Below are 12,466 nucleotides of genomic sequence, written 5' to 3'. Positions count from 1 at the left end.
CTCCTTCCAGGGTCCGAGACGTCTTACTAACTCTATAGCTCAGCAGTGACAGCTGAATTTCACACTGCCATGGCCCACACATCGATTTCTCCTCCTGAAGAATTAACTCCACAAAGTTAACAGCTTTCCTCAAACTAAGAAACACAGGAGAGCCAGCTGGAGCGCAGCCAAGGGCAAAGGTGAATGAACTTTCCTTGCGACACTGAAGCAGAACGTCTGCCTGGCCTGCGAAATGCCCACACGGGCAGGGAGAGGACGGAGGCGCGGGCTCCGCAGCGTCCACCCTTCCTTCCCCGACGCAGCGACGATGCAGTCAAGGCCGCCTGGCACGGGGAGAGCGACCAAGGAACGAAGCACGGGCATCCTACGTCGGCGGGGGAGCAATACTGATGCAAACGTTTCTTTTAAAAGCCGATGGCTCTCGTGTGCCGCGAGACCAGCAGCCCCCTCTCCCCCCCCCCCCCAACCAGGATGACAGCTCCGGCCCCACCTCCTCCCTGATTAATGATCTTGTCTTCCTGATTTATGATCCACCCTAACAAATTGGAGGCTCCCGCTCCCCACTTCAGCTCTGGAGGAGGCACCCGCACAAGCGCATTATACTGGGAATATTAGAGAAGTATTAAATAAACATCGGTGCGTCATGTCTCTTCCAATGCCGAGCACTCTGCCTCTCACCAGCCCAGGCCCTGTTTTGCTTTCCCTGCTGACACCAGCCGGCCGGAGTGATTCATGGAGAGGCTGGCTAAAATGTTTCATGTCATATATCACGCTGCTGCTGCTCTCCGTGCCCTGACTGAGATAAACTCATCCACCAGCGCTGGCTGGAATGAATTTATGACAACAGAAAATTGAGGAAAACAAATGGGAGGTGACCCACTGGGCCAGTAACCCAGACTCTCTCACTGGCCTGCAATCTTGTTTGCTGGCAGAAAGCAAAATTGAACATTGGCACTCTGAATTAAGATGGTGCCCTATAACCCTAAGCCTTTCCCTCCCCGCCCGGAGGGAAGCTCAATCTCAAAATGGCGGCAGGCCACAACTCTGCAGGGGGAGGGGGAGGGGAGTCCGCGTGCGTCTCGGGGAACGGGGCCACACTTTTGCTTCATCGGCAGAGGGCTACAACAGTACTCCCGAAACCGCCGGCTCAGGACAAGCGCAATTCACGGCCTACTCTGGGACTACCTGAAAACCGTTCCCAAAACCGTGCCTTGGCTGTGGCACAGCAGTTCACAAATGTTTCCATTCTGAGCCCCTAGAAGCAACGAAGTCCTAGTGGCGCTCAGACAGCCGGATGTGTTTGGTGGACTATTCGGGGAGCTTAGGGGGCTGGGATGTGCGGCAATGGCCACTCTAGTACTATTGCATATTTAGATTATGACAGAGTTTTGTGGTGTTAGACGCGGCAAGGCGGGTGCTGGAGGGCATCTTGTATGCTTTGCTGCTAATAAGATGGTGGAGAACAAAGAAGGAAGAGGAAAACAGACGGCCCTGAACAGGAAGAGATATCTTCCTGGCAACTGGGATGTGTCCTTAGTAGCGACAAAATAACGGAAAGCCTGGCCAGGCCGATTCAGAAAAACGCCCGCTCTCCCGGCGCACGCACAGGCCACTCTCCCGGGCACGCGATTCAGGAGGGTGGCCTATGCAAATTAGGGCCCGCGGTAAAAAGAGGCTCTAGGGACACTAGCGCGTCCCTAGCGCCTCTTTTTTGACAGGAGCGGCAGCTGTCAGCGGGTTTGACAGCCGACGCTCAATTTTGCCGGCGTCAGTTCTCAAACCCGCTGACAGCCACGGGTTCGGAACCGGACACCGGCAAAATTGAACGTCCGGTTTTCAACCCGCGAGCCACGGGCCGATTTTAAATTTTTATTTTTTTTATTTTTAATTGTTTTAAACTTTTAGGACCTCCGACTTTGTATCGCCATGATATTAAGTCGGAGGGTGTACAGAAAAGCGCTTCCCTGGCGCTGGCAGAAATTAACGCCTACCTTTGGGTAGGCGTTAATTTCTGAGAGTAAAATCTGCGGCTTGGCTGCACATTTTACTTTCTGTATCGCTCGGGAATGACTAATAGGGCCATCAACGTGCATTTGCATGTTGCGGGCGCTATTGGGTTTGGGAGGGGGAGTTGGATGCACGTTTTTGACGCGCTATAACCCCCCCTAACTGAATAAGGGGTAGAGCTAGCGTGTCGAAAACGCGCGTCCAAACGTGGGGTAACAGTGCGCTCCACCGCAGTGGACTGTACTGTGTCGGCCCGAAAGTTAGCAGGAAAAGATCAATGTTTTACTTAGAACAAGATCACAGGATCCATACAAAAATTACATTTTAAAATGCACACCAAAAGCATAACTGCAATGAAATAGAAAGCAGAGGGCAGTTCTGCCAAGTGCAGTGACAGGAGATGCTGGCCACATCAGGGAATCATCGGAGGGGCTTAACCATGAAAGGTTACTTGGTAAGGTCAAGGCAGGACGGGATCTCTAGGGGGTGCAAAAGGACCTGGACTCCTTCTACAGGAAGCTTTCTGGAGCTGCCTTACAGGAACAGAGTCTGGGATAAGGAAACGTAAGAGAAAGCAGGACAGGGTCACCGGCTCCCTTTAACTGCCTGTACTTTACATGGTTAGAAATCCTTCTGTCTTAGTGACCCCTGCCACCCCTATCCTCTCCCAGAACGTCACGTGATGAGGAATCCTTCGGGGGAAAAAAAAAAGGTCAACTCCCTATCCCACTGGCATCAGTGCTGCCTGCGAATGAGAAAGCCCAATGTAAAAACCTGGCGGCAGCCTCATCTGTGCAGTAACTGCTTCTCCCAGTCCCCAGCCGCCAGCGCAGTCCGGTCTAGACTTCCTGACTACTCGATTAACGCAGCAGTGCCAGGCGAGCGCGGACCAACGTAACTTCTCCTTCCAGCAGCGAGGCCCATTCCCCCGCTCTGCTCTGGGAAACCCGGCCATCAGCGGCGGGGCTCGGCAGACACCCCCCCCCCATAGAGGTGGCACTTTAAAAGCCTTCCTTACCTTTTTTTCTGCCGTCTGCTGCCGTAATCCTGACTAGAAAGTCAGGCAGGAAAAACGCGCCGATGCCCAAGAAGCCCGACGCCAGGGCGTCCCTGGCAGCGCCGCGTGCAGCCCTCCGGGGGACCTGGGGGCGACTTCTTAGTCGGGTCTCGAGCCGCTGCTCACTAACGACACCCGGCAGTCAGACTTAGGCACCCCGGCTACAGGTTTTGAAGGGAGCCCTGGCCAAAGTAGTACGTGGTAGTGGTGGTGGGGGGGAGGGGGTAGATAAAATAGGTGGTAAAAATCCCCCGGGTGGATGTGCATGAAGCTCAAGGGAGGCTGCTTCTGGCTGAGGCACAAGACAAGAGGAGGAAACCGCTGGGTGAAAAATACACAAAGCAACCAGGGCCGCGTGGCCGCTAGGCACGTTTCATTCCAAAAAAAAAAGTGTCAAATTCCCCAAAAGAAAATCTACCGAACAGGCTGGAGAATAAGAAAAGAATCCGTCTGGTGCACCGTGGTGCTTAAAGACCCCCTCCAGCAATGAGCGGGAGTCCTCTGGTAACCGCACATCCTGAGCAGTGCTGGGAGGACGCGGTGGCAGCGTACGGCGAGGGAGGTTAACTCTTAGCGCTGACACAGGTGATAAACCACAGCCTTCTAAACACTTCTTGTAAAATGCTAATCAGGGCCTGCGTGTTGCTTAACCCGCCAATCAATAACAGCAGGACCTCCAACGCGCAGATTAAAGAGTTATGAAAAATGATGCTGGGAGATTTCTGCCTAAAAACAAGAAAAATGAAACCAATTTAGCTCCAGATTAAGAAACAGGAGGAGGAGATGAATCAAATTAGCTTGCAGAGCTGGGGCACCATATATCACGGCTCAGCGGCAGAGCAGGACGATCGGCCCTCAACGCTGCCGTTTCCAGACCTGATCCGTTTAGCAGAGCGCACAGCAGCACGCAGGGGGGAAAAAAGCACAGAGTCTCCGGCGGTCACGCTGCCGTCTCCAGATCTGATCCGTTTAGCAGAGCGCACAGCAGCACGCAGGGGGGAAAAAAGCACAGAGTCTCCGGCGGTCACGCTGCCGTCTCCAGATCTGATCCATTTAGCAGAGCGCACAGCAGCACGCAGGGGGGAAAAAAGCACAGCGTCTCCGGCCCTCAACGCTGCCGTTTCCAGACCTGATCCGTTTAGCAGAGCGCACAGCAGCACGCAGGGGGGAAAAAAGCACAGCGTCTCCGGCGGTCACGCTGCCGTCTCCAGATCTGATCCGTTTAGCAGAGCGCACAGCAGCACGCAGGGGGGAAAAAAGCACAGCGTCTCCGACGGTCACGCTGCCGTCTCCAGATCTGATCCGTTTAGCAGAGCGCACAGCAGCACGCAGGGGGGAAAAAAGCACAGCGTCTCCGGCGGTCACGCTGCCGTCTCCAGATCTGATCCGTTTAGCAGAGCGCACAGCAGCACGCAGGGGGAAAAAAGCACAGCGTCTCCAGCGGTCACGCTGCCGTCACCAGATCTGATCCGTTTAGCAGAGCGCAGGGGGAAAAAAGCACAGCGTCTCCGGCGGTCACGCTGCCGTCTCCAGACCTGATCCGTTTAGCAGAGCGCACAGCAGCACGCAGGGGAAAAAAAGCACAGAGTCTCCGGCGGTCACGCTGCCGTCTCCAGATCTGATCCGTTTAGCAGAGCGCACAGCAGCACGCAGGGGGAAAAAGCACAGAGTCTCCGGCGGTCACGCTGCCGTCTCCAGATCTGATCCGTTTAGCAGAGCGCACAGCAGCACGCAGGGGAAAAAAAGCACAGAGTCTCCGGGCTACAGGGAGGACGCCGGCGGTCACACAAGCGTCCTGAATTTCACAGTCATGAAGGTGCGTGACTGCCTCCAAACTGCTGCAGGAAGACGAGGGGCTGGCAAAGGGGGCCTCCTGCACCATCTTTCAGACTGTTTAAAACCCTGGTTTCTTTTAATACCTTTACTGTAAAAAAAAGTCAATTTCCTGAAACCTTCTATTTGTCTTCCGTGTACGAGCTGCGCAGAGCAGGTGGGTAAGTGTACAGTGCTGTGTACGGCTAGCAGTGGTAGCGAGGGGAAAGCAGGAGGAGACCCGTGGATCCCTGAATACGTTAAAGAAAAACATTTGGGTGGAATATGTGCGAGCAGAGAATCTGTAAGCGTGCGCCCGAGCCCGCAGGCGCCACTTACTTTTCAATGTCGCTGTTCTTGCACGTCTTTTGCATTGCTTCCAGCTTACTGCACTCTGCATTACTCGTGGAGGGCATTTCTGGCAGAGGGAAGGCAGCGTTTTATTAGAGAGAAGGGCCAAGGTTTCATTCCCCTCCCCTCCCCCCTCAACTCTGCCCGACCACTGGCAAAGTGGCAGCCTCTCCAGAATGAAGAAAACTTGCCTTGCATGGCCCACATTTCCTCTCACAGAAGGAGACCAAACGGCCCATCCAGTCTGCCCTGCAAGCTCCCACACTTATCTGTTACTCCGACCGCCGAGTTCAGGGCCCTTATTGGTAGCTTTTTCATTCTAATTTCCTTCCCCTCCCCTCACCACTGATGCAGAAAAAGGGTCTTCCCCACATTTATTCTTGTTGGAGAGAGAGGTAACTTGCCTTAGCAATCCCCGAGTTCAGGGCCCATTGCTCTGACCACTAGGCTACGACCCCTCTCTCCCCCCGCCCCCCAGCAGGAAGACTGTAAGCCCCCTCCAGGAAAAGCACGGGAGAAAGGTGGGGGGCGCACTACTGCGTCGGCTGTGGGAGAAGCTCCGTGTCTCACCATCTCCTCCAAGCCCTCCATCGTGCAAACCGACGGCCTCTCTGCTCCTGCGCCATCCCCTCTACCCCCTCCAACTGCTCCAGTTCTCTTCAAACACAAGATCTGCTTTGCTCTTTGCGCTCCTTCTCCCCGTTTTATGCAGACAAAATGTTTCCCAGTTGAAGCCTCTTGGAAGACACCGAAGGACGCACCCAGCAAAACAAACCAGAGTCAAAACAAAGGCAACGTATGCAACACCTTCCAGCACTCACCGTCATTGGCCCATTTGGAAAATTCTGGTGTTATTCGGGTACTGGGTGTTCCACCACTGAATAAAGAAGAAGAAAAAACACAGTAAAAAAAACGGGACTGTTCACAGCTCTGCCAGCGGAGAAATGGTGCAGGAGACCCTGGCCACCTGCAGTCAGTGTTTCATCGGATTTATCCTCACACTACCTTAACCCCAACCCACCCGAGGATGCATCACAATTCTGCCCGCCCCACCTCCAGCCATACCCTGATCAACAGAGGTCAAGACAGCTCGGAACGGGGGAGGCCCTAACCTTTTCATAAGAACATAAGAAATTGCCATGCTGGGTCAGACCAAGGGTCCATCAAGCCCAGCATCCTGTTTCCAACAGAGGCCAAAACCAGGCCACAAGAACCTGGCAATTACCCAAACACTAAGAAGATCCCATGCTACTGATGCAATTAATAGCAGTGGCTATTCCTTAAGTAAACTTGATTAATAGCCATTAATGGACTTCTCCTCCAAGAACTTATCCAAACCTTTTTTAAACCCAGCTACACTAAAATTGGCGGGCCGGCAAGAGAGCGTGTGTGCGCTTACTTTAAGACAGCGCCTCGGAGCGCTTCCCTCTCTCTGGCTTCCCCTGGCTCTTCCCCGGTGCACGGGATGATGTCGGCCTCTGTGTACCTGCGGACAGGAGGTTAAGGGAAAGGCAGAATTTGACAGCTTCACCAAGCGGCAGCACCCAGCAGCGGAGCTCGACGTCCGACTGTTTAGAACGTGGGAAGAGTGCTCCGGGTGCAAGACGTTTTCAAATGATGTGAAGCTCTGGAACGTTTCCAGACCGCACGCTCCCACTGGCTGCATTTCCTCCTACCTGTCAGCCAATCAGAGCCTGCCAACATGGGGGGGGCGGCGGCGGCATCCAGGGCCCATGCCTCACGTACTCCAGTCCTGTCCCGCTCTTTTACAGCAGCAATTTCAAGGATAACTTGCCTATTTAAAATTAGAGACTGCGCGCTGTCCAGCAGATTGCAAAAGGAGCCCAAGCTGAACAAGTTTTAGACCCAACTTAACTGCAAAGAGCGCACGAATGTGGAAATCAGCGGCATCAACCGGCTCTCTATAGCTCCCCATGGGTAGGACATGCTGCACACCCCAGAATGCCTGCCCTGCGCCCTCAGGTGGCAGCACTGTGAGAACCTCTTTACATGAAAGCATTTGGGGGCGACTGTGCCTCAGTTTATTCCCTCCTGCCCGGCCCTCGGCCCCAGTGCACGTCCTAGCTGACAGCCTGTACCGTGCGTATCTCCCGGAGGGGACAGTGCAAAGGAGCGCACCGCCCAGAAAGAAGCCCCAAACATTCATATTAAACTGCCTTCTTTCTCCATCAGTGATCTCTGTCGCCCCCCCAGGGCAGCTCAGAGGCCCTTGCTGGGGCCCTCACAGTAACGTCTTCCCCGTCTCCTGGCTGGGTGGGCCAGCTCAATGATGTACTCAGACCCAGGGCTGCCAAATGTCAGTGCAAACGTCATGAATGGCTGAAAATTAACCCTTTCTGCACCCAAGAACTAAGTCCTGACTCCCAGGGACTGCAGCCATAAGCGCAGGATTGCAGGGCTGCAGAGAGGGATGAAGACTGAACATGTTTTACTAATTTTCAGAGAAGTCTGTATGTGTACTTTCACTCTGAATCTCGTCACGGGTATAAACTACAGGCGCTCGCTTGCATTTGCCTTTTCTGGGGGTAGATATTTGAAAATGCAAACCATGCGTGCACCTTTCCTCCCTGATCTAACCCCCCCTCCCCCAGGAACACCTCCTCTGGGTGCAGCTAAAAGTCTGCAGGTGAGGAGCCATGCGGGGTCTTCTGCGTGCACAGAGTCAGGGCAATGTTCACACAGCCCATGAATATGATAAAGCACTTTTTACCACCAGTAAGTACAGCTGTAGACAACAGGGCGATGAACCTGCTGCAGAGGGCCGAGGTGAGAGAAACACAACGTAACTAATATTACCACCATCAATGACAGCGGCACGCGCCTAGGCAGAGGGGGACAACCTGACAGCGAGGTAGCACTGGATAGAGTCCAGAGATAGAGCAGAGTGCTATGTACGGGGGGGACCCCACCTACTCCCATTTTCTGAATTGCTGAAAGGAAAAGGATACTGTGGCTTCCCATACTCCAGCGTGTCGTCTCCATCCACATCCAGGTCAGCGTCACTGTCGTGATTCTCTTTACTGCTGCACATAACGAAGCCCGAGCCTGACAGGGAACAACAACAGGACATGAGCGTTAGCACAGAGAGCTCAACACACAGCACTGCCAGTCCTGGCGGCTTCCATGCGCACGTGTAACCTCAGAAAACCTCCGTGTTAGTCTGACAGAGAGGCTGCTGGCACCTTACAGACACTATCTGGCCTTTTAGGCTTTCAGATTACTTTGGCTTCCAGCTCTCTTGCCTTAGCTTGAGATTTGTGTGAAATGGTTGGTCACACAGTATGCAACTGTTTATCAAGATCCTTTAGTGTATGACCCACCAAGAGACAGTGACCAACAGCAGGGCAGCTTTAATAACGCCCAATGACATCATAACATGCTCTTATCTCACACAGAGACAGATTCACAGAACATTTTAGGCATGCAACAACCTTTGAGTGTTTGTGGTAAAGATTTCAGCGCTGGGCCTGGTCTCCCATAATACACTCAGGGCAGGTGACAAAATCCTTCAGTGCTCACCCTTTGTGCATTGTCCTTTAATTGCACGGGTTACTGCAAAGGAGCTGAATGCGGTGGCAAGGGTGCTCCTACTGCGCCACGAAGCGGGCGTCATAAATCAGTTTCAGGGTGTGACTATATACTTCAGAGGGGCAGCCCTGTTAGTCTGGTGTAGCAAAAGATGACAGAGGCGGGTGGCACCTTAGAGACTGCAATAATACACCGAGCAGTCAGGTCAAAGATCTGATGCCAGAACCATCTCAGATTTTCACAATCTGGCTTGCACTCACTCAGAGACAACAATTCAGTTACAAATGGATTGCAAGGTGACAGAAGAGGACCCCGCACCTGCTGCTTCTCAGGGCAAGGAGAGCTTCCAGGCTAACAGGCACTTTCTCGATGTACATGAGCTCCATTACAGAAGAAGGAAGGAATTTATTTAAAGTTGGTGCACTTAACAGGTTCAAAGGTTTTCAAGTACAAACTAAGTGTCCCTGCTGAGAAGCACGGGCCAGAATTCAGAGTAAGAGACCAGCGACGCTGATGAAAGAAGGGTTGCATGGAAACAACCTGCAGGACAGCATTCTCTGACCAGATGGAGAGCAGTACAGATAAAGGGCCAACTGGAAAAGTAGGAGAAAGGAACGGCTGTGCCACGGAGAACAAACAAGCAGCACTGGGAATGTTCCAGCTGCAGCAGGAACTTGCAATGGGACTTGTATGGCCTAATAGCATGGTCTGGTGACAATATCCTAAGCATGCTGGGGATTTGTGCCCAGTTCTCTCTCTCTCACCAGCATAGCAGCAAGAATTGGGAGGATTGACAGCCAACAGTCCCCCCACGCCTGCAAGGCCCAGAATAGCCGGAAGCCCAGCTGGGAAGGTTTCTACAAAAGGCTGGTCAGACTAGTACAGACAATATAACATTATACAGCAAGCAATGGAAACCCTGCCTCGCGCAGGTGCCACTGCTGCTGTAATGCCTTACCGCAAACAAGGTTGGGCATGTTGCAGCGATTATAGGATAAGAAAAAGCCTTCAGCTCGTTGAGTGGCACAGCTATAAACCCAGTGACAGTTTGGGAGACAAACTCTCCCATCAATCAGAATGTACCTATCCAGATCACTTAACCTAGCAGGACGGTTTACAGGCAGTGTGCAGCACTCACCCACTTTCAGCTCAAACTTTACTTTTTTTTTTTTTTTTCCAGATCTTTTCCCTCCTTGGCTGCCCTGTTCCTCCTCACTGCATCGTGAGCAACGTGCTTCGGCCCTGCTGCCATGCTCCGATCTCAAGATGTGAAGCTGGCATCCTGCAGTAACTTTTCTCCACTGAGCAAACACAATGCAGGTGACAAGAAACGCTCGGGACACTGGGAAAGCAGCTGCTGACGCAAGCCAACAGGAATCTGGGAATGCAGATGCCAGACTCATCCCAGCCTTAGGACAATCAGCGTTTCCTTGGCACTGCAGGGTTTCTTGCTAGCAACATCCAGAAGAAAGGCTGTGTGCCAGGGCAGCAGCTTTGTCCTCTGCGTGTAATCCTTCATCGCAAAAGCTGGTCTTCTCGTCCTGGCATCAGAAAGTCGGCATGCACAGCAACTCTCTCTTTACTTCTGCTTAGCTAAACTTTTTTTTTTTTTCTTTTTAACCTGGCAGTTTCTTCCTGCTCCCTTGTATTTTCGTCTGGCACCCCAAGTCTTCCATCGCAGCTCCCCAGGGATTTTACCCCCTCCACCAGTAAAGCACCCAGCCTGACCGTTGCAGTGGCAGTCCAGGGTCAGGCGCCATGCACCAGGGCTCACTTTGTAACCCGGCGGCCTGAATGCGGCCCACAAGGTGACACCCTGGAGTGATGACCATAACTGCGCCCCCGGGACTCGGGGATGAAACCAGAGCCCTTTTGCATGGCATACTGCCAACCGTGCCACCGGGCCAGCCCGCAGGTGAACGTGGCCCACCTTCAGAGCGCAGGCTGGCAACTCTGAAGCCGAGGGCCTGCACCCGGCTACGCTGGCCTTTGACCCCGAGGCTGCAGAACAAAGGCGGCACCAGCAGGCCCTGGCTAGGTTTCAGTGATGGAAGGGTGGAAGTGCTGTCCTTTTGGGACAAGGAACAAAAGGGAAAAAAGGAATTAAAGTAATCTTGAATCTCTAAGTCGATTCACATCAAGGGATCAATAAGCAGTACTGACAGGGGATCAGAGGAACGTCACAGCTCTGTCAATAAGGAGACCAGGAGGGAGCGACTTCTTCCTGCATAAGCAGCTGGAAGGAGCAGGCACAGAGCGGCGACTTTCAATAATTAAGCAGAGGGGCGAGAGGAAGGCGACGACAGGCAAGGGGCTCAAACGGCATCGAGAGAGCAGCTCCCGCCCGGCAAGAAAACCAGCGCTAAATTTAATCAATTGATCAGGTTATTGATTCTGTAATCAGAGCAGTTGCTTAGCCGGGCCTGGTTAGGTCTCCATATTTAAAAGCAGAAAAGGGGCTGCTGACCCTCTGCTTCCCAGAGCCTTTCCGAACTTTTGTTTTCAAAGCACTGAACTCTCTTTTCCTGGGGCAGAAACCTCGACTGCTCAAAGGTTCAAACCTGGGCTAACTCCAGGCCTTTTAGGTCTTTCTATTTAAGGGGAAGGGTGGCAGGAGGAGTAAAGGTGGGGGAGCCACGGAAAGGAAAGCCGAAGCCAGGAGCACAGGGCGGCGAGTTTCAAAGTGAAATTAGTTACAGATACAGTCACGGTGTCTTCTGTAAACTCAATCGATTGGTGGCTGACAAGTCGTCAGCGCTGCGCTGCGAGGACAATCAATCGGCTACACTGTCACCTGCCACTTTGCTGAACAGTTGACAATGCAATTATCCAGTGTGGAGGCAGGGAGTTGGCGTCTGTCAAACGCAGTTAGCCACCACCGCAGCACTTCTTGATAATGCGTTTCACAGGACACAGGCCAGGTTTGGGCAGCGGTGATAACCAGACGGCCTACTCCAGGCCCATTCCTGCTCTCGCCTTGGCAGCTTCGCTCTCCGAGACGAACCAAGTCCCGTCGCTGGGGGGCCCTGTGATTAATCCTGGCCGTTGCCTTGCTCCCTCCTCAGGAAGAGGGGTTGCTTCATTTAAAATCTCTCACTCTGGAGCCTGCCCCCGTCCCTGGGCACGCAGCCATCACTGCACTGTGTATGGCTCAGCTCCCAGCCCTCACCTCGCATTACATGCACATGGGCCTAACTCAGACGGGGAAGATTTAGATTTTATACACAGAACAGGATTCCAGAGAAAACCGCAGCTGAAAGAAACCAAATCATCATCATCAGGGTTCCCCATGTTAATTGTACTTAATACATCAGTACATAAGAACATAAGAACATGCCATACTGGGTCAGACCAAGGGTCCATCAAGCCCAGCATCCTGTTTCCAACAGTGGCCAATCCAGGCCACAAGAACCTGGCAAGTACCCAAAAACTAAGTCTATTCCATGTAACCATTGCTAATGGCAGTGGCTATTCTCTAAGTGAACTTAATAGCAGGTAATGGACTTCTCCTCCAAGAACTTATCCAATCCTTTTTTAAACCCAGCTACACTAACTGCACTAACCACATCCTCCGGCAACAAATTCCAGTAAATGCTATAAAAAGTCCTAGAAAATTAAAGATTGCAACTAGCAGTACCGTTAAGGCAGGGGTGGGCAGTTCCGGTCCTCGAGGGCCACAACCAGTCTGGT

The 12,466-nt window shown here is 52.8% G+C and overlaps 1 protein-coding gene across 4 annotated transcripts in view; it reads right to left on the bottom strand.

Moving 5' to 3' along the window:
• LOC115099775 (E3 ubiquitin-protein ligase RNF220-like) overlaps positions 1–12,466 on the bottom strand; it is a 207,260-nt gene that overhangs the window by 57,097 nt on the left and 137,697 nt on the right. For all 4 annotated transcript variants that reach the window (XM_029617612.1, XM_029617613.1, XM_029617614.1 and 1 more), the window contains 4 exons: positions 8,197–8,293; positions 6,627–6,713; positions 6,049–6,104; positions 5,216–5,294 (listed from right to left, as the gene is read on the bottom strand). In XM_029617612.1, coding sequence (XP_029473472.1) covers positions 5,216–5,294; positions 6,049–6,104; positions 6,627–6,713; positions 8,197–8,293 — 319 coding nt within the window. The remainder of the gene's footprint in view (positions 1–5,215; positions 5,295–6,048; positions 6,105–6,626; positions 6,714–8,196; positions 8,294–12,466) is intronic.

The sequence above is a fragment of the Rhinatrema bivittatum genome, chromosome 10 (assembly GCF_901001135.1).
Source record: "Rhinatrema bivittatum chromosome 10, aRhiBiv1.1, whole genome shotgun sequence".
In the NCBI taxonomy this organism is placed as follows: domain Eukaryota; kingdom Metazoa; phylum Chordata; class Amphibia; order Gymnophiona; family Rhinatrematidae; genus Rhinatrema; species Rhinatrema bivittatum.
Note: the sequence above shows the minus strand (reverse complement) of the source record. Positions and strands in the feature narration are given on the sequence as shown.